The sequence below is a fragment of the Manduca sexta genome, chromosome 27 (genome assembly GCF_014839805.1).
Source record: "Manduca sexta isolate Smith_Timp_Sample1 chromosome 27, JHU_Msex_v1.0, whole genome shotgun sequence".
Classification (NCBI taxonomy): Eukaryota; Metazoa; Arthropoda; class Insecta; order Lepidoptera; family Sphingidae; genus Manduca; species Manduca sexta.
Genome location: NC_051141.1, coordinates 8,222,365 through 8,245,698, shown reverse-complemented (window position 1 = coordinate 8,245,698; position 23,334 = coordinate 8,222,365). Strand labels below are relative to the sequence as shown.

At 33.3% G+C, this 23,334-nt stretch overlaps 2 protein-coding genes across 5 annotated transcripts in view; one reads left to right on the top strand and one right to left on the bottom strand.

Annotated features, from left to right (window-relative positions):
• The window catches only part of LOC115442884 (frequenin-1), a 192,901-nt gene that overhangs the window by 161,506 nt on the left and 8,061 nt on the right, over positions 1–23,334 (top strand). The window contains exon 1 of one of the 4 annotated variants that reach the window (XM_030168070.2): positions 11,706–11,964. The exons of the other annotated variants lie outside the window; for them this stretch is intronic. Coding sequence (XP_030023930.1) covers positions 11,838–11,964 — 127 coding nt within the window. The 5' untranslated portion in view covers positions 11,706–11,837. Of the gene's footprint in view, positions 1–11,705; positions 11,965–23,334 lie in introns of those variants that run through there. 4 annotated transcript variants of the gene reach the window in all.
• LOC115442883 lies at positions 10,566–11,461 on the bottom strand. Its single transcript, XM_030168069.2, has 2 exons — positions 11,316–11,461; positions 10,566–11,245 (listed from the first exon to the last, which is right to left on the bottom strand). Exons 1-2 carry the CDS (start codon positions 11,322–11,324, stop codon positions 10,592–10,594), a joined length of 663 nt encoding a protein of 220 aa, XP_030023929.2. The 5' UTR covers positions 11,325–11,461; the 3' UTR covers positions 10,566–10,591.

Sequence of the window (23,334 nt, the reverse complement as noted above, 5' to 3'; positions counted from 1 at the left end):
GTATTATATAGAGCTGAAAAGTGTTTTTTTGTTTATTAAAACGCGCTAATTTCAGGAACTTGTTGAATCTGAACTCTCAGGTTTGAATTAATAAAATACTTTATTGTTCTATAAGCCATTTATTGAAAAAGGCTAACTAAAGGTTATATAACATCACGCTATGACCAATAGAATCAATGATTTTTTTTGTAAAAATGGAGAAATTTTATTCCTATTGAAAGCTTACATTACGTGCTGTGCGAATCGTCTAAAATTATGCCACAAACATATATAATAGAATTGTACCTCTTAAAAAGTTCTAAAAAAAATATAAAATAGGGCCCCGCCGCATCTTTCTCCCTGGCTGAACCAAAAACTACCAAACGGATTTCGATGAAATTCTGTTTGAAAGTAATATGAGACCCTGGAAAGGACATAGGTTATTCTACATAATGGAAAAAATTATAGTGGCGCTTTTATTCCGGAAAACCCTTTCACGCGGGCGAAGCTGCGAGCTTATTGTTTTTGTATGATTTTAAGCTTTTATGTATATCTGATCTGTAATAAATAATAGAATATGAGATAGTTAATATATAAATCTGAAGAGTATGGTTGGTTGAACGCACTAAGCTCAGAATGTATTCATTGATTTAGAAAAAAATCAATAATAGGAAGCTAAATTACTCCTGAGTTGCAGGGACTACTGTTTATTACGAAAATAACATTTCACGTGGACCGAGTCACGAGCAAAAGCTAGTACAATACATAAAAGATAACTGTCGTAAGTCGAAAATTGAAGTATATTAAAAAATAATTATGGCTGTCTTCTAAAACGTGTATATAACATATTCGTCATTAATGTCAATAATTTAGAGTAGTGGTAAGGTTATTGCATAATATATCTCGATACGGCAACGTGTTATACCCACATTACTATTTCAGGTCGAAAGAATTGTGAAACAGCTTTTGTTGTACGGGTTTCTTATATGGATTTCTAAATTGGATCAATATTACGTATCGCGTAAGCAATTCAACTAAGACTGAGTCATGCGATCTATTCTTGAAACAAAATATACAGATATGGAAGCATTTCATTTTTTTTATTACAATTAAATTTACAGGTCAATCACTTGCTGCTTCACCTGTTGCTCAGACTTTAAGGATTACATCCTATTACCGAGATCGGTGTTCATATCTTACACAGATGTGCAAGATATGAATAAAATACCTCAATATAGATATTATAATGGTGAGATTAAATAAAAATATAGTATTTCACAGTTCAAAGCTAACATCAATGTTATTTCCCCACGCTTCAGGTATGCGGGAGTATCTGTTACTCAAAGACATTTCTGTAGCAAAACTTTCCCCTTTGATCTTATCGAAACAGATTTTACATAAGGCTTGCATCAGCGTCCTGCATTTGCAAATAAAAGGTGCGAAAACTTGTGGAATGTAAATCATCTTAGTGATAAAGATGCAATGTACTGTTTCACCTGAATTTCCTGAATATCTATTACTAGAGTTAGGTATAAAATACTTGTCACATAATTAGTGTATAAGCTGACCAAATACAAGTTACATTTAATCTATGCTCAATAAGTAATAATAAAATTATCGCATTAGCTGTTTAACATGATAACTGTCAAATAACAATTACTTGAAACTTGGGAAACAGGCCCTAAGTCATCTTAATACAATAAAATTATTTAGGTACTGTTTAAACTCGTCCATATCACTATTAAAATAAACTTGTAATGGATCTAATAATTTATTTTATTTTATTAAATCTTTTTCTCATTTTGATGTCAGTAGCATTGGAAAGGTATTCAGAGATTAACAACGTTTTCATTAAATACTATGCTTTTGAACATACATTAACTACCAGCGCACTAAACAAGAGTACAATTAAACAAAAAAACAGGTACCCACTCGAAAGTAAGTTGCATTAGCATGAGTTCCGGCGTCTATTAACTTTATGCTAACACATCTGAACTGCGGCGTGGAGAGCAAAAAGCAAACTTTCCACATAAAGAATTACAAACAGCCACTTTTTCAGTAATAGCACCTCAAAAGGTTTCCGAGCGTCAAATAACTTTAGAACACTCAGCAAAAACGTAAAAAATCGTTAAGTGTTTTTGCAATTACGCTTTATAAAATGATTTTTTACAATTACATAACCCGATATTCACATATTGTTGCCGTAATAGAGTATCTTTTAATACGGCATTAAAATCATTTGTAATTCTGACCAGGATATCAACAAAATTAATTTTAGACAGAAACAAACGCACGCATATATTTTTATATAACATGAATATGTACATAATATTAAAATTATTTGCATTCTACAACTTTCGGTTCGTGTGGTTCATTAGAACCATGATTTGTACGCATTATAATCTCGTGGTTTTGCAACATCTGGATTTATATTCGAATGTTTTCTTCGCAATTGTCCTTCTTGGTGTGATTTCGTAAGTAAACGAGTTTCGAGAAACTTACATTGTATGAGTCAGGGTTTAATCTTTACCTTCGAGTAATTTAATGGATCAAATAAGCCACCAGACTTTATGCCATACTATTTGCCACTGATAACATCTGATAGTACGTTGAAATGCAGACATTACCAATTATTTATTACCTAATCGAACACTCGATTAGCCGACATGGAACTATGAAAGGATTGTTCTTATATCTATGCCGAACATTTAGAGCGCTTTAATAATATCCGCATGATAGAAATTAAAGCATTGCAACCGGTGAAAGTAATGTAATGCGTCGTACGTAAAGCGGTGTGGCCATCGCATCGCTAACAATTATAATTTAAAAGCACACTCACATAATGTGATATCAAACCCTATTTTTATTTTACCAATAAATACACACATACACATACGTATTACATACCTACTTAGTATATAACATCTGTTTCACTTTTAATAAGTAGGGATGTAACACACCCAGATTTTCCAGCTACATATTAGTATTAGGTTCCTTGTTATAGGGTGCTAGCTTATTTCCCTTTACCGGGCACGAATCTTCATTCCAACCGATACTGAGCAGAAGAACCCAATATCAGTTTGTCTGGTCAGATATTTCAACCCGAAATCTCAGTGCGGTAGTCGTGCTACAGATGGAATACAACTAGGCCATTGGGGCGCCATTTTGCACACATTAAAATTTTTGGCTTCAATGGTAAATTTTCATCAACAATGTAGAAAAATTGACTTTAAAAACCCTCTTTCTTTTGTACTTTGTAAAATATAAAGTTAGGTAAACAAAGATAGATAAAAAAATCGTCAGTAATAAAAGTGTCAATTAAAATATTATAACTTTGTCAGCCAAATATTCAGAACTTCCTTATTTATTTTTAGAATCGAACATATTATGTTACGTTTATTATTTAAAAAAAATAGCAAATGTAATCACTGCGTCTGTGACAATTCTCGAAGTTTATGGTGGATAAACCTATCGTCCCATTAAAAGAATAATGTTTTATAATCATTATACATAAAAAAATATTTTATTTCATATCTACTCGTTTATAATTGTCGCGTGTTGTGCTGTATTTTGATATTAAATGTAATGGTAAAAAAGTGTATATTTTTTCTTATTTGATAAACTTTTACCTATCCCTGATAAAAACAACAGTCACGATCACATAAAACATTGTTTCATGAGTTATGTATTATTAGTTTATTAAAAATAAGAATTAACTTCTATAAGTAATGATGCAAATTAATAACATTCAATACATGTTGTCAAATTTTTGGTTTCAAAATTGTATGGTTTCGGTTTTTCATAAAATATTTTACTCCATATAATTTGATTAATTTTTCGTCCGCATATATAAAATTTGCATAATTATTACATATTTCATACACGAATATCATAAAAATTATTTACTTGATCCTAGTATTGCGTACAATATTGTTTCGTATGCGGATGCAGTGGAGCATTTTCATCAAATAATATACCTTATATAATAACTATATGCTTTTATAACTATCGAGCGACTCTCTTTGGTAAAAAAGTACATGTCTAATTGACAACCTCCTCCTTTTTCGAAGTCGGTTAAAAATAACCTTACATATATATATATATATGACGCGCTATATTCCTTCAGGGTTTTGAAAATAAATAAAGAGTCCTCCTGATATTCCCGAAAAAAAATTGTCGTTGCACTTACTCTCCGAATTATAAACAAATATCTGTGCGTTAAACTTTAAAACACTCTACTACAATTTTATTATTTTGCTCTGCAACAATGTAACTTTATTCTAATGGTTCGCTAAATTTTATATTTCATTATTATAATTATAATAAATGTGATAATTATATATGGCCATGTTGTCTGGATGGATGCTAAAAAACATTAACAGACCATGAAAGACTATTAAGTTTTGATGCCAGTCCAGGGCCATCATATACAGACTGTCTTGCGCCTGCGCACATGTAATAACGTCAGTTCTTTAATAAACATGCGATGGTTATGCTTGATACTATTATAAACGGTTTTGATACAGAAGCATAAAAACGCATTACACGTCCTTATTTTTATTCTAATAGTCTTGGAATAAAAAAATCCAGGCCGTTGATAGGGACTATGAAATATGTCTATGTTTTTAGAATCCTATTTTTACTTGTTTTCAAGTGTAATAATTACCCGTATAGTTCAATATTTCGTTACTTTATTTACAAGTAGTTACATTATTAGATATTTCACATTTATTTGTGGCGTCGGAGGTGGCCTTACGGGGAGGTGAACCGGGCAACTGCTCGCGGCTTCGCGCTTGCAGGAGCCTCGCGTGATTCTTTGGAGAACCTTTTCTTTTGGATCTGACTGATGACCGCCTGGGCCCTGCATCTTTTTGTGTTTCTTTCGCCTGGATCATCACAGCGTTTAGAGCCGCCACTGTGTGGCGTTATACATATATTGAACCCGATTCTTATGGTATACAAGTATAACACAATTTCTTCAACATACTGATTTAGATGACAAGTAATATCTACGCCAAGGACATCCTAAGAGGACATTAACAATAGCACTTAGGAGCTTATATCTGAAACAGCAATTAAGGACGATTGCTTATTTGAACGGTGCGGTTAGGCTATTTGCCCTATCGTGTAATTAACTTCTATCCTTATTGGTATTAGAATGAACTAATTATAATGCCCTGATTGTTATTGCTGTACAGATACATAAAAACTATAATACACGTATGTGCCTAAATCGAGCATCATTTGTTTTACGACCGATAATATCTATACTATTATGTTATACATATAAAGCTAAAGAGTTTGTTTGTTTGAACGCGCTAATTTCTATAACTACTGATTCGAATTGAAAAATTATTTTAATGTCTGGATTCATTTATCGAGTAAGGCTATATAATATCACGCTATGACAATAGGAGCGGAGCATCAATGAAAAATGTTGCATGAACAAGGAAAATTTATTCCTTTTAAGAGCTTCTGTTACGTGCGCTGCATAAACGGTTAAAGTTACGCAACAATCATGGATGATGGAGTTTGTGTTAAAACAGTTCAAAAAAATATACTTTTATAAAATAATCCCCACCGCCGCATCTGTCTGCCTGTTTGAATGCCATAAACTCAAAAACTACTCAATGTATTTCGATGAATTTTGGTATGGGGATAGTTTGAGGCATAGCATACTTTAAATCCGGGAAAAAATATAGCGGGATTTTATTATTGGAAATCTTTCACGCGGGCGAAGCCGCGACCATAAGCTAGTCTGTGTCATATATATCATATATATATATATATATATATATATATATATATATATATATATATATATATATATATATTAACATGCGCCTATTATATTTATGAATCACGCTTTCCAATCTGTCCTTAATACGTATTTTATAAAAGTGTAAGTGGTTCAAGTTGACATAGTGCAATCGTGCCAATGTCAGCTGGTAAAATACATATTAATTATTATGATGAAAAAGTTTCGCGTTATAAGTAAATTGCGCATTACCTGTCGAATTCGATATATCATGTGGTCTACTTAGGGCACAAAATGTAGTAAAGCTGCGTTCCGCTGTGCATATCTTGTCTTCAGCGCAAGCGACGTCTTTATAATCAACATTTTTTTTAATTTTTAGCCTAAGATGTAAGTCAAAGTAACCTCTTGTTAAAATTATAATTTCCTTTAATCTTTCCTATATAACCAAATCAGAGAAGGATTACTTTAAGGTTATAAGCTTAAGGTCCATTTTTCATACATTTTGTTTCACCTTTAATCTGGGTAACTAAACAAGTATTGACAAGTAAAGAATTTAAATTCACGTCTAGTTAGTGATTAGTTCTCCTAGTTGAAAGAAAAACGTAAAAATAATTAATATGCATGGATATTTCGGCCTTTAAAATTTAATACGACGAAATTTTAAAGGCCGAAATATCCATGCATATTAATTATTTTTACGTTTTTCTTTCAACTGCGAGAACTAATCACTAACTAGACGTGAATTTAAATTCTTTACTTGTCAATACTTGTTTAGTTACCCAGATTAAAGGTGAAACAAAATGTATGAAAAATGGACCTTAAGCTATAGCCTTAAATCGTAACATTTAAAAATAATAACTCGAGCAATATGTTACTGTAAGTTTTTGTTTAACACAACCTACTGAGCACAGTAGAGGGTGAGTAAGGAAAAACGTATTGTTAACGAAAAATGTTTAATGTAACAAAAGTCATCAACTCAGGTATAAAGTCTGGCATCTAAAACCTTTCATGTTTCAATTAGCAGTCAAAAACAACCGTTATCAAGGTCGCAAGATAACATTTATAACACCGGTGATACAAAAATATTTTAAAGTAAATTATTTACTATTTAAATTTGCATTGATGGAAAAAATACTTAGATAAACAGCAATGCGTGCGAAGATAAAGAATGAAAGTGAGGTAAATGCAATAGAAATGCATTATTTGTGTTGTTTGCGCTGTATTAACAGACCGTAACGCAACCTGAGATACGAGTACGTTGAATGACTAAAATGAGTGAGAGTGTCGTCGTCAAAATGCAACAACCTATTTTGGTCACGTAGCGAAAGACAATATGGATCCGTAAGTTGGTTGGGTTAGGTTAACTCGCAAGCAGCCTAATTGGGCGCATATGCGTGCGTCCTGCTGATGGTAGTTTATAACAAGATGCAAATATTTGAACTCAGGTATCCAAATCATTACGCTTTGAGTTTGTGCATTACATATGCGCATATACGCTACTGTAACTGTCTTGCAGCTAACTAAAGGGTTAGGGGTTTTTTTAAGCCAATGATTTCACTAAATGTGAAGGTCTAGTAAAACATTACTTTTATGTATTACTTTGAAGTTCGATTTAATTAAAATATTCTGAGCTATGTTGGTCAATGAATAGTACAAAATTTTATTGCGTGACAAAACCTTAATATTTTATGCAATATAATAACCGGTGTTAATAGAAGATATTAATTTTAAATTGACCGGTACCTTTTCTGAGAAACTTTAATTTCGCGGCAATTATTGTATTTATTTCGTGTATATCGGCAAAATTTTAATAATTATAACCAGTTTTTACTTTATTTATAATAATGAATTGTCTTCTTTCGCACGAAAAAATATCGTTGCATCTATAGCCCATAAGGCATTAACTACTTATATACCCAAATATAGGCTTTTTATCTAATTAACAATTTACCTACTAAAATGTTGCCCATTTATCCTCCGTGACTAAAATATTTTAAGGTGTAATATTGTTTGCTGGGGTTTGAAGGAAGTAAAATCAAATATTCACTTTGTTATTAAAGAAAATACTTCCTAATTGATACCCAAATACTTTAAACACAATTCGATTCTTTTTAACCATTAATAAAAAATCTGTAATATTAGAAATAAAATCGGCTATAGTTGTTCAGCGGCTATTTTAAATAACGAACACCACAATGGCCTAATTGTTGCCTGGGGACTTCAATTTATTTCCTTCAATAGTTCCGTACGTCACCACTCCGACTAGCCTAGACACGTCACAAACTAAATTTGCGCAAACACCTAGCGCAATTCATTATTGGTTCCATTTCCTAACAGTCAATAAGCTTTGACGCCGATAGTTCAACACGCAATGCACCGTTTAGCTAGCACCTGTTCAACCTTGTACATAATATTACTTATATATTTTTTTATAATCTGTTATAGACATCGAATTAAATTGATAACCAATTTTTTTAACTAATAGTTGTTAAACTTATCAAGAACGAAAAATTATAATTTTTAGTATGATAAATTCAATGTTCGTTATTTGTGTTAAGCGGCGATAGCCTAGTTGGGTGTGGAACGGACTGCCGAGACGAATGTCCGCAGGTTCAAATACCAAGGGCACACACCTCTGACTTTTCAAAAAAATCATGTGTGTATTCTTTGTGAATTTATCGTTCGCTTTAACGGTGAAGGAAAACATCGTGAGGAAACCTGCACATCTGAGAAGTTCTCTATAGAAATTTCGAAGGTGTGTGAAGTCTACCAATCCGCGCTAGGCCAGCGTGGTGGACTAAGACCTTATCCCTCTCAGTAGTAGAGGAGGCCCGTGCTCAGCAGTGGGCAAGTATATAATATAGGGCTGATATTATTATTATATATTTGTTCAAGATTGACATTATTGACACTACATCTCTCCCCTACTTCAACCTCACCTTGCCTACCTTTTCAGTTGACTGTTTCATCAGGGACAACTGATGCATTGTTTAATTATAATTCATTGCAGTGTTGATTTTTAGATATACTTGTCACGTCGTTTTATTTACCAATGTGGTCAAGATCACAAAACACTTAGTTTAGACAAAAAGTACTTAATGCACCAAAATCGTATCGTTGCAAAACACTTGATACTTGACGTGATTAGAAAAGTAAATTAAATCATCGTGCATACAATCAATTTCGTCATGGCTTTTCTTAATTTACATGCAAGTAATTGTACAATTTTACAAAAATGTGTTACACTACCTCGGTGCTTGAATTAAGGTACGACTACAGTGCTGGGTTAGATGTCCGGGTCAGGGAGTGATGAGTTGTTCTTCTCAGTATCAACCTGGAGTCTGGCCTTTGAGCGCGATATGGCGATAGGCTTGCCCGCTATCACAATCATGGGACGGAATACACTTGATAAAAAGTATGTGAACAAGTTAAGCCTCTACCTACCCCATGGGGGATAAAAGGAAATCTAGACCAAACTCTTGAGAGTCAAGGTTTCTTAACGTCTCAGATGTCCACTCTGTAAGTTTTTATACGTATCTATGCTTGCTTGTTTGATATTATATTTACCTGACTTTAAAACTCAAAAATTAAAAGTGTCCTTTTAAGTTTTGAGTTTTAAAGTCCTACTGTCGTAAAGTCAACGACATATTTCACTCCTTCATTGAGCTCTACTAAAAGATGCTTACATGAAATAACATTAATGAATGTTTTTCCTAAATTTTATTTTGCTATTACCAACATAATACTTTCCTTTAGCTAGAATGCAAAAGTTATTTCAAATTACTACAAAGGTGGAGTTTGATAAAAAATTCAATTTTCCAGCTATAGTGTCGGAAAATAGGAAGGAATTGTAATGACGTCAACATTATCGACATGCTTCCTTTCATATTCAATGGTCAAATAAATTAAAAAAGGTTTGCATTTCAACGAAAGTCTTTTTAATGTATAATGTAAAGGCATTTCTTTGTACCATCAGAATTAAACGGAATACAGAACGGAACAGCGAGCGTTGAGCTGATTTAAGATTGTTTACAAAACTAAGCTGTGTTTTAAATCACTCTGTTTGTGGCGGCGCAACATCTGCCTGACTGGAAATCTTTCCCTTCCATAGAGGAACGTAATTATCCGGTGCTCTACAGCGGTGCCCACTATATGCCGCTAAGCTGTTTATTATTTATTACTAAGTATTGTTCGTGGCGTCGCCCGTGTACCCACAATAATGTATATATAACTAGTATTTCACTGCATGTCACTACTGACAGTGTATAATTTTACTGCACAACTCAGCATTTGTATTCCGAAACTCACAATATTAAAAATTGAAATGGATCGTTGACCAGAACAACTTCTACCTTCGGCAAACTCGCGTAGTAAATCATAGTAAGTAGTAAATCGCGTAGTAATTAACAAATTTTCAAAGCAATAGTCGGTTCATTTAAATATATTAAGTAAGCGTTTTTATTTTGGTTTTATTAAATCTTTTTAATCAGCTACCACTGGCAATACGATTATTTTTTTTTTCAATAATGAATTGAGATTTTACTTCACTACATTACTGTTGATATACAGTAAGACTAGTAAGATTAAAGCACAGTTAGACAAAATGATTTTTCATAACACATAATAATATTCACAATATAATATATTATATGCAATTTATCAGTTTCTTCCTCCATATATTCCAATTCCTTATTAGTTCGGGGTTTGTTTATTAAAACAAAAAAGTAAATAGTAGCAAAAAAGGGAACAAACAAGATTTTACGCAAGATAAAATCTACCGAAACAAAAATAAAACTGAGGATCACGGAAATAATGACAATAAAATACATATACTTAAATAATAGTTTACTTCCATCAATTATCCACATTGTAACCGTACCTATTAATCAACTTATTTCTAAATTTAACAAACTTTGCTATTTCTCTACTCTTCAGACCGGTTACAGTGCGGTTACTATCCACTATAAATATAGGATCAATATCCTGTTTCCTTTCAATATTTATGGAACTGTCGCCTTTATTAACGAAATATACTGAAGGTATTTTCATAGAACTTGATCCATTTGTATCGTCTTCAGGAAATATTATGTACACAATAGTAGGCATATTTTCTCCTCCAATTTTAACATTAGGCGGCGCTACTGCCACTAGAATCTTGTATTCGTCGATAGATTGCTTTATAATCGGCAAATTAATAACGTTCGCATTGTCCCAATTCATGGAACCGTTAAATTCAGTTCTATATGGATATATTATTCTCGCTATTTGATTCGTGCATCCTGGTCCTAAGTCAGGATCCAGAGGGATATATGAACTGGATAGCATTTCCCTTCTTATAGTAGCTTCGGGTGATGACTCTTGAGGAATTTTCGCGAACAACGCACCAAATGATTTGGGTCTAACATCTTCCTTCACTGATAATGGATTGAACTTTACTGTAAATCCATTGCTTATAGGAAGACATTGAATGTTACAACTCGTAATGCTTAGATATAATATTGCGATGATCTGCAAATTGAAATTATGACATAAATACCCGGTTGTCCTGAAACACGTTTAGATATTATTTTCAACTTACTAGATCCATAAAATGGCAGTGTTACGATGGTCCGGGGCTAGACACAAACTGATGAGATTTGTTCGCTATTGTTTTGTCGCTACTGTCCGGTTTGTTTTGAAAACAGACTATAACGTAAAGATGTTTAACGAATGTAAGAGCCGCTGGACATAAACAAAGGTCCAATGTTCAATTCAAACTGAATCACTTCCTGAAATTGAGTCGATGTTTAAAGTCAATTTTGTCTTTAACTTTCAAAGAGTGGCAAAAAGAATTGTGCTATACAGTAGGATAGCCATATTTTTAAGACGTAATATAATGAAATTAATTGTAAATAATGTACTGCGTTCAAAAATACCAATATCGTTTCATAAGTTTCAACTATTTTGCAACTGGGATGAATATTTAATTGTTCTCAGCTGAAGTGTGTCCTTTTAAATCACCCATATTCTTTGTTTTCATTAAGTGAAATTCTGTGAATCTCGAACAGTGAGTTTTGTACTTTCTTTTGGGGTTACCAATTGCTTAAAAAGTTTATAACACATGAACTGTAGTAAAGATGTGTGCTGGCGTAGCTACTGTTCCGTATTATGTTACGACAAGAGTATGAAATTTTGTGTCAAGCCGAAAAGGATATTCCACGAATACGATTGGTCAAGATCAAAAAAAGGTAAAGTATGGTGATGAGTTGTTCTTTTTTATTATTTTTAAAAAGATAAATAACAAAATTTCTACTCATAAGAAATAACTTAAGACTATATTCCGTACTAACCTCATCTGTTCATCTGTGCGTAGTTAATAGTATATAGTGTAAAAGTTCTACAATTATGCATATTGTTACCGACGCCATTCAGCATCATGACATCGAGAAGTATGGATGTAGATTTCAAGTTTAGCGATTTTAATAATATCTTTACCGTAATAGTATTGGAATTGCGAAATTTCACATCACAGGTGTTATATGCTAAACCAATAATATGTAGAGAAATATTTTAATTGTATCTAAAAGATACATTTTTTGTATGACGGAAACGAGATTAATGTAACAGCGTATATTGTGGTTAAAAACGCACTAACTTATTTTATATAAATTTAAGAAATTGCGGGGTCTCATGTCGATACCTTACAAAAGACCTTGTTAACAATGTAGGTTTCGTCGACGACGTGCGAATCGAAATTTTACCAGAAATTCAGTATTAGAAACCAAATCCCGTGTCGAATTTTGCCACGGTCAAGCAAGATAATAAAATAAATAGCATACAAATTTTTTTTGTTAATATTATTTACTAGTATTTTGCCTTGATTATTATTCGGTATAAAATATAGTAAAATTAGTAAGAAAATACATAATTATCGGTAAAGACCGTTTCATAGAATTTTCACCGCATTTCTAGTTCTTCCTAACCTTGTGCGTCTATCAGAAAGTTGCAGCTAATAAAACATTGTATAATAAAAATATAAAAAAAATTAGATAAACTAAAAAGCGTAAACACAGTTATCCGTGCAAAATATGTGCGCTCGACTACTCTCGGTCGTCTCTTATAGTCCCCTTGAGGTAAAAGAGCGGGTTAGTATTTCTTCGTTGCCACCCCACGGCCGTAGTGGAGGTAAATAAAGGGTTTACGTGTTTTTGTATGAACTCTTAATCCCGGAAAAGCAGATGACAACCTTAAATTAATATGTAAAATATCCTTATATCAATTGAAGACAATTTTATTACACCGCTATCAGGTTGGTCTAATGTTCACATTCACTTAGACCTTCCTAAAAGTCTTTCTTTCTGTATGTTAATAGTCTTCACAAGACTTCACGGTGATCCAACGAGTTTTTCACGTAAGCGTTTTAATAAAATGCAATTCCAAAGGATCATTTGACTCTATTTTATCGTAAACAAAGTCAGACAGACGACAATCAGTACTCACTTGAACGCGCAGTGAAGTGTCTGGTGAGGCGAACGACACAACATAATACTGTTATGTAATCGATAAAATCGTTTCGTGATTTTAAATCTCAGACAAATTCGACATATATGCGAGAGAAAATCTAAAAACGTGTCTCGAACGGTTTTCCGCATCGACCCCGTGTAGTTTTAGTTTATAATATAAACTGTCACTCTCCTTCGATAATATATTACCCACCGTACGTGGCCCCAGTGTGCGACCCTTCCAAAAGTCGCTGTGAAACGTAGATCCCTGTCTCGGGATCTATACCCATTGTTACGTAAACTTCAACTCGTTGTAAAGACATTGTACTTTTTTTTATTATAATGTATATATTATCATACTTACCAAGATAAACGAACGCCGATTTACCATAGACAGCGTTTTTGATGATTTTAAGTACTTATCTAATACTTACTACGTGACTTGTAAAATACATTTAGAATAAGTTCGTCGCCTTAAACCAAAGAAAAATTTAACCTGAGTTAAAGCCAAATAATGTGCTATAAGTTCTTTAAATCAAATTACGATATCATATATAACAATAAAATTTGACGCACATCAAATATCGATGTGGTTTATTTCTCTTAGAATAATAAGATTTAATAATATAAACAGAAAAATCTTCACGTACACACAGATGTCAAACGATTTTAGCTAATTCCAAGAATAACCTTAATAGGCGAAAAATATGCGAATATATTTATGAGATTATAAATACCGATATGAAAAACCAGACGATCCAATTATTTATGAGCACAATTGGACCTTTATACCAAGTCTCAACGCAATTTTTTTATCAGCGCAAAAATTTTGCCGGGATCGTGATATTATAAAATTATCGCTTGAACTCTGCGAAGGGTTAATATATAAATAGTCCAATGCAACTCTGTTAACGCCTTAGCAAGCTTCCGCATAATTCGAGAATTTTCCGAAGTATTATTAAAAACCCACACAATTGTTTTTAGTGTCAATTTCACGACTTCAGGAGCCTTATTCTCTATCCCGCACGTTATTTTAACTGTGCGTAACAAGAACGTAACACAACGCATCATGTTTAGGACTATAGAAATTAGGCTTACAGAATACCATTCCACGCACATTTCTCGAAGATAACATGACACGGCCGCGTTACGCGTTTACACTATCATACAGAATAAGGGCCCTGAGTAAAAAAAAGCTGCTCGCCACATAAATGTATAAGCCGTTCAAAAACGAAACACAACTACACAAATAAACTCTAATATATGCTCCCAGATATATGGTAAGAAAATGAGTACTATGTTCATTAGCTGTTAAATACAATAACTCAAAAAATACTTAAAACTTGTGAAACAGGCCCTTAGTGTTTCATTTTTTTTTTTTTTTGTACAGCTATTATGAGTATACACGAAAAGTTACAATTATAAATTGTAATAACTGATAATTTATAATTCATACGTTCAAATTTATTTAGATTTTTAATTAGAGAACAACAAATTACACTATAAATACAACTTATAGTTAGTTTATGTTTTCGTTCAAACGGTTTTACATTGTTCTTTCAAATGTTTCCGCTTCGTTTCACTCCCTTAGACTATAGAATAAGTTATTATTTACATTACCAACTTGCAGTGCTAAGGAACTCGACTTGAACAACTATTTTCATTACTGAAAGGGAATTAAAAGGCAAACTTAAAGCTGGTGTTGAGCTAATAAACTGTCGTTATAACGAGATTACCCATCGAAACTTCCTGAGTTTTAATGTGCATATTTATATACAGTTTTATGATATGTAACGTTCACACATTTCATTTATAAATATTACACATAATATCACGCCCTTTCCCTTTACTGAGATAGGCAACGGTGTAACACACACATTTCACCGGCTATGTTAGAGTTTTTGACACAGGAGACTATTTTTATTTATCACACAGTTTCAGACTTCGGTTTAGTAAATACTAGATGGACAACCCAAAGTCTTTTTGCCTATTAATAGAATTGGAACCCAAGGTTTCAGCGCGGTAGTGGTATCTCGTACGCAATACAACTACGCCACCTAGGCAGTCAATACTTTAAATTATTAGCATGTGAAAATTATGGAAGTAATCAGTTAATTTAAAAATTCATAGCACTGGCCGAAGGAATAATAACATAGGTATTATGATAAAATAATGATTTTCTTTAACAACATTAAACTAAATAAAAAAAAATCACGTCGAATTGGTAATCTCCTCCTTTTTTTTGAAGTCGGTTAATAATAATATATCTAAAATGTACGTACTTTAATATGAAATTTTTAAGGATATCGGAAAATATGGGTGTCTTGACGGCGCGGCGTGCCGCTGTCACATCCTGTATGCAACTTATTGCATCCAATAATAAAATATTGTTATCGGTGATACTTGTTAATAACATTATGAATTGTGGCCCTTTTCACAAGTTTCAAGTACGTTTTATTTGAGAATTACCATATTAGACAGCGAATGTACGCAGTCTTTTTATTAGTCATTTATTTGTGACTAGTTTAGAGCGAGACTATTGTATTTGGTCGGCTTATATTTACTTTAAACTCTTATTTTCAAATAGTTTCCTTAAAAAATATGATTAAAGTCACACAAATCACGATAATATTTTAAAACTCGATAGGACTAAACGGACTAAAATAAGAATAAAAGGACTCAGGATATTAGAGTCGTAACGTGTCCTTAAATGATATTGTTAAGTAAATAAGTATTTGAACGACGAATTTACTCAGCTTGTTTTATGAGAATGTGAACTATATACAAGGATGGATTAAATAATATATATTATAGATTAACACATAGATTCAATAAAATACAAGAAAGACGGATATAATGATACAAATAATTAACTACTTTTTCCTTTTAAGGTGAAAATTTTACAAGCCTATATTTTATAGCAAACTTCTCAACTAGTGAGTCATAATACAACATCACATAAAAACATTGTGAGCACCATCGCTTTTAAACACTAATAATTCCTGCGAATCATGGTTTAACTGACAACCTTGAAGAAAAGGATTAAGATCAGGAAATGGTTGGCCCTCCGGAAAACTCTCATCGTGCTGACGGCCATTGTGCTACCCGGAGTCGGCCCTTTTAGTACGCTACTACGGCGAGGAAGGGTAATGTTTTTGACACCCACTTAAATGTATCTATCCATTTTATATTCCACTCTAGCGTCGTTCCTAGTGGTTCCAACTGATATTGACAAATTTGATATCCATAGATCCGCCTTTATTGTGAAATAGTTATAGGCTCTATTTAGTTTTACAAATTCCAATTTTATGCAGCATATTATTGTCTAAGATGGCTATACTACACATAGATTTTTTTTTAAATCTCTATTTAAGGAGCTTGGTCGATATTTCGCGACTATGTCGCTCCGTACGTCCACTTCTACCCGTGCCTATAAAATTTTGATGAAATCAAAATATTTTTTTAATAAAGCCTTAGCCTCTTCCGATACAGGAACCGACAAAAAGCTATTTACGCTGCCCACATTAAAGCTCTAAGTATGAAGCCCATTCCGCACACACTCCGACAAAACATGAAGTACGTCATCTCTTACTCCACAGTCAGAGCAGTTTGGGGAGTTTGACGCCCGCATAAGATGCTTAAACATGTTTGTCGGAATATGCCCAGAGCGGAGCCTCATTACTGCCACTATCTCTTGTCTGCTCAAAGCACAATCAGTAATCCTTGGAGATTGTAACGGCTCAGGTTGAATCGTGCGGTACCATATGCCTTTTTCTTGAGAACGTTTATCAAAAACATAGATTTTAGGTTTCCATTCAAAAACAAGTAAACTTTACATTGTCTTTAAAAATCGATTTACCTGAATTACATTATTTATAATTTCATGATTAATAATATTTTCCACAGTAACTTGAATAGTCGGCGAATCATAGGAGCCGTTCCCAATTCACTTAACCTACTTTTAATTTTCTATAAAATGTATGGAACCTTTTTAAATATAATAAATTAATCTTTTATTATCATGACATACGACTACTCAAATCTGTGTGTGGAATAAAGGCAAGAGGCAATTTAAGAAACTTCTCTGTACGGAGAACTTTACATTTATTTTACCCATCTTTAATATAAAGTTTGTGATTTAACACTTTACAGCTCCGCTTGCCTTCAAAGAGTATCATCTCAAGTATCAGGTAGACTAAATAAACTTGTCATCTCTGACATCTAATTTCTTTCCTCCCATTACCTATTTAAATATTTATTTATTTTCCAACACTCATAGCTAGAGACATTTATTGCACTGCAAAAGTTCCATATACATAATAGTATATATAGTATATATATAATGTATATATAGTAGTAGTACGCCTTATATCCGCGCCCAAGCTGTTTTATGGGAAAGTTGAACAAATATATTCTTTTAATTAACTATACACTATGTGTTAGTTGTAGTTTGACTTTAAACCCTTATCTGAATTATACTCACTCTTTTGGACGACTGAATATTAAAAATACGCAGAGGGACCTATACTGTCTGACGGAGACGTATTTGCCTTTTTGTAATTACGGACGTTCTAATTGTGTGAAGGCGGACACCGTAGATGCAATAGGGCCCCTTAACTTTAGTCCATATTAAGTATATAATATTATATATAAAATACTCTGCATTTGTATCTTTAAGCAATTAATATGTCTGATTTATACTTTATAAGATAAAACAACAGCTAGCCATGTTTTATCTGTAAAAATATTTCCCTTGACTATAAATAACTTGACCGAAGAATATTTTCTTCGTACACAATTTCCATATTGAATATTGACACTGTCGGAGTTTTAAATTCAAAGAACCTCCTCAGGGGTAGCGCAAAACAAGTTATCTTCTCGTAGTCTTAGGCTAAACATAGCTAGAAGTTGTACCGTATACAAGGTATTAATCATGGAGGGTATAAAGACAAATTTATGTACATAATGTAAAATATTTCAAGGCATTCAGTTAAGCCCCAATCAGATTTTAAACTGCATGTTTTAATACGTTGGGAAATGAGAATAATCATGATAAGTTAAAAGCGACAATTTATACCGCTTCATTGACTTTTCAGATCCCTCCATCATAAGCTTAATTCATTTAAATTATATTTAAAATAAACGCTATATCGCCGTTTGGATGTGGCGACGCAAGCACAGTTTAATCTCAGTGGACATGCAGTACTTTGTTTAAATATTCAGTGGCATCGTATTGACGTGTCGTTTGGCTGTATGACTGCAGGGTACGCTGGAAGGAGCTCTCCAAACTTTATATATCAAAAGCTGACGCTGCGATGCTCCACAACTGTCGCGTACGATCAACTTTCCTTTAGTTATGAAGGAATCGTTTCCCGATGTGTTTGGAAAGATTTATATCTAGACTCAATATCGCTGACATTGTTTTTTCTATTTAGATGTCTAAGCCTAATGGCCGTAAATCATCGGTGTTATTTCACTTATGAATGTGTTTAATTAAACGTATTATGACAATATTAACTGCATCAAACAAAAGACAGATATTCAATGGACAGCAGGTGTCCGTAGTGAGTCTTTGGTATATAGATTTGATACTCGTTAACTACACCGAAAGGACAAGAAGGCTGCTCGTTTTATATTTGAGAATTGATCTTAAACTATTTAACAAGCAGCTTACTTTGTTCAATTAAACTGCAAAACAGGGCAGGCATTCAATTGAATTTTCCGGCTACACACGAAACCAACACGCGTAACTACTATATAATCCATAGATATGAATTATAATTATTGACAATGATTTATTGTCTTCAAAGGATTTTTAGTGAAGCTTGGTTTTGGAGCGGTTTGGGCTGTGGCTGATGTTTCTAGAAGGCAATGTTAGAAAATTACCTGATGTCCCGAGTGACTCGCTAACACTGCTGAGTTTGAATATTATCAAAAACTTCGAATCACTATACGCCTCCGAGAGCGACTTATATTTAGAAACTAGCTTCCGCTCGCAGCTTCGCCCGCGTGGATTTCGGACTTCAAAAATGGAGGAGGTGCTCAATTTGTCGGGATGTTTTTTTAAGTATGGTGGTATGCAGGTGGTTCGATTGTCCTGTCAGGGTCTGATGATGGGATCCTGGTGAAATCGAAGGAAGCTTATAGCATGATTCAGTATTCACGCGTGATGGCTTATTATTAGCGTATTTCATGTATAACTTTGGTGTTTCTATACCGATTTCTATGATTCTTTTTATGGAATATTTAATAATTTTAACTTTTTTTAATTAGGGATGACTGAGAGTGTTATAAACGTAAGAGTAGACAAATATAATGAGAAAGCTTCGAACTGCTAAGCTATCGGGAGTTACACGTGTTATTGTGAGTCAACCATAAAAGATAGACATATGCTGTCGTGGGATATTTTTTACATAATTTTAAGGAGAACATTTCCGTCATACATGATTTCTGTGTAGCTTTAACCATTAAGGTTGCACACGCGACGGAAGCTAAAAAAATTGAGTAACTTCTCCCGTTTTCCCAACATTTCCCTTCACTGCTCTGCTCCTATTAATTGTAGCGTGATGAAAAGTATACTATAACCAGCACAGGAGTATGACAAATAATTGTACCAAGTTTCGTTAAAATCCGTCGAGTAGTTTTTGTTTCTATAACGGTTATACAGACAGACAGACAGACAAAAATTTTACTAATTGCATTTTTGGCATCAGTATCGATCCCTAATCACCCCCTGATAGTTATTTTGGAAATATATTTCATGTACAGAATTGACCTCTCTACAGATTTATTATAAGTATAGATTTACGCAGCTGGAAATTATGCTCTGGACGTGTAAGAACTTGCCGATTTATATAGTAATGATGTAGTTAATAGAAATTAGTTAAGCCTCAGAGACTATAACACTAATTTCGAGTACTAATTTGATTATCATGATGCGGTAACGCTAATGCATACATAATCATAGTAATTTCATGAGATACGCATTACAAAATGTCTAGTTTTAAATACTATGCGGGCAGTGACAAAAGTTACCTACCTGCGTAAACGAAAAAATATTATTTCATGAAGAAACTTGTGTCACAACGTTAGACGGGCATGAGAAAAATAATATTAAGGTTAAACTTTTCAAATGTCATAAAAATTTAGAGTTTTTCAATGAATGTCAAAAAGTTTGAATGTGATTCTTATATATATATTTATATTATCAATTTTAGAACAATACAAAGAAAATATTTCATTTTGTACATACTTATCTGATTACACATATCATTTCAATCATATTATTCAATAGAAAAGTATATATATATATATATATTTTCGTTGAATTGTCACATATGCTGCGGAAATATTTTAGCACTGTTTAGGAACACAGTAAATCTATAAATTCAGTCACAGGTGTGAATTATAATTGATGAAATATGGATAACTTTATTTATGAGATGTTTCGACCGTAGTCACGTTTCTTTGTCAAAGACACCAATAATTCTAGTTGGCTGCATAGTCGTTGGATACATTTTTAATCGTGACAGGCATTAATTAATTGATATCATTAGATCATCTATCTTTTCTACATAACTGGAGTTCACCTGTATGATGTGATTCATTGAATGATTTTACACTGCGTTAATCATAATTGTCTATACCGCCATGTTAATTACCAATGACGTGTCCGCTTTAACCTTAAAACTCATTTAATATCTATTATGAATAATACAGGCAAGATCTTCGCTTTAAGACATTTACGCTCTTTACCACTGATAATTACGCAAACAGCTCAGGCAATATATTATCACGGGTCTCTATTTATCTTTCCCAGGGGCATGTGGTTAGTAAATAGTAATAGAAGTCACTTAACTGTGTTGTAAAACTTTTCCATTTTGACAAACTTCATCCCTCAGCTAACACATTTAACTTGCGAACAATATATCAATGTAGGAATTACAATTACATTCTGCTTACGGAATTATTGGGAATATAACAGTATCAATAATAATAATAATATCAGCCCTGTATTATATAGTGTCCCATTGGTGGGCACGGGCCTCCTCTACTACTCAGAGGGACTAGGCCTTAGACCACCACGTTGCCCTAATGCAGATTGGTAGGTTTCACAATTCCTATAGAGAATTTCTCAGGTATGCAGATTTTTTCACGACGTTTTCCTTCACCGTTAAAGAAAGTGATAATTGATAAAGAATACAAACATGATTGGACAGTGGTGTGCATCTTGTATTCTGATCCTGAGAACATTCGTCTAAGCAGTCCGTTCCACAACCAACTAGGCCATTGCCGGGAATATAAAGTGGCCTTGATACAGATCTTGAGCTTACGTTATTAGGTTGAAACTAACAAGAACCGCAATCTCTATAATAAAGGATCGAGCGAGATCTCCGAGCTCTTTCGGCGGGGACATGACTTTATGACCACGTCCTGTGTGCGGTTTGTCCGTCTTGGTTATGATCCAACCACTTTGTGATATCTATTACCTACACACATTCTAGGGCTATCGCACAATCCCGAAGGTATGGTTTAGGAGATTTGTATGGGACATGAATAAATGATCCTGCGATCCTGTCCTAAATGAAATAACGTAAAAGTTACAGGTATATATTACCACATATGTATTTTATAGGTATAATAGTATATACTACCCTGCACTCACTTAATATATTTTAATTTTATCGAGGCAAGAAAATATTGTCTGTCTTTAATGTTACATATTTCGTTCTGCAATGATTTATCTCTTCATATAGTGTGGAAAGTTTTATGAAAAGATTCTAACGATCTCCATTCTGTAGAGTAAGTAGCTTTGTACCTGAGCACTTATCATGGCGCAGCATCTGCGAGCATCCATACTTATATGTATATGTTGTATACAAGTGCATGTCAGCTATAAACAGACCAAATGTGAGCTGGAATAAAATCTATCCTTAATTCTTTAAGAACGAACCTTCACATTTTAAATCAGTTTACAGCCTTCGTAGCTACTAAAAAACAATTACTTATAAATAAACATTAACAAATAAAAACCTAAACTCCATCTTTAGATGCCTTTACATATTATAAAAGTCCCTCGCTGAGTTGGCATCCTTAATAGATAAAATTGCGAAACTAAATTAAATAAAAACGTCCTCCGCTATGTCCGTTTGTTTATCTGAACGCGATAAACTCAAAAACTCCCAGAAGGATTTCGATGAAATTTGGTATGGAAATAGTTTGAGAATTCGGAAAGAACATAGGGTTTATATTCTATAAACACATTTTTATCCCGGAAAAACTTTCACACGGTCGAAGCCGCGAGCATAAGTTAGTTAATGCAAAAGTACTTACGGTAAAATCAAAGTTTGGTTACACTAGTTTGTGTTAAATGCAAAATAAATTTTAGTAGTTTACTTTCATACCCAATTTCTTTCGTATGAATACTTGCTGCAGTCTCTTGTAAACACACTGGAAAGGACATACTCTTATAATTAGTAAATATTATTTGAAATCGTATTCCATACTACACCGACACATCATAATATTACGTCTCTACGAATTTGGATGCGAAGAAGCAGAGTATGTAATGTTCGCATATAACATTATTATATCGCATATAATATATAACATTTAAACTCCCTTTCATGTAATAAATTATCATAAGAAAACTATTAAAATGTTTAATTAATAAGTTTCTATCTAATCACCTTGTTGCCATCCATTTCAGAACGTAAGCCTCCCCAAGTGAGCGCCAAAAATGTCAGTCTTGACTGGGCGCATCCATCCGGTAACCGCCGCCTATTTCGAGGGCTACCTAATCGTAGTCTCCACCCTAGCACCTGCCTCCTCCATCGACCATCCGTCCGTCTGCAGACATGGTCGGTCCACTTCCACTTTTAGTGCTAATTTCGCAAACGACATCGGTTATTCTAGTTTTCTGATTCATTATTTTATTTCTTTATTTATCTACATGAAAGAATCGAATGTTGTTTCTAAAATATCTACTTTCATCAACTCAATTAAAATGAAAGCTGTAAATAAAACCTTTTATTGTATAATTGATATATCGTATTTCAATATCACAAAGATAAATTGTACCTGTGTGTGTTTATTGTTCAGTTTTATGCGATTTTC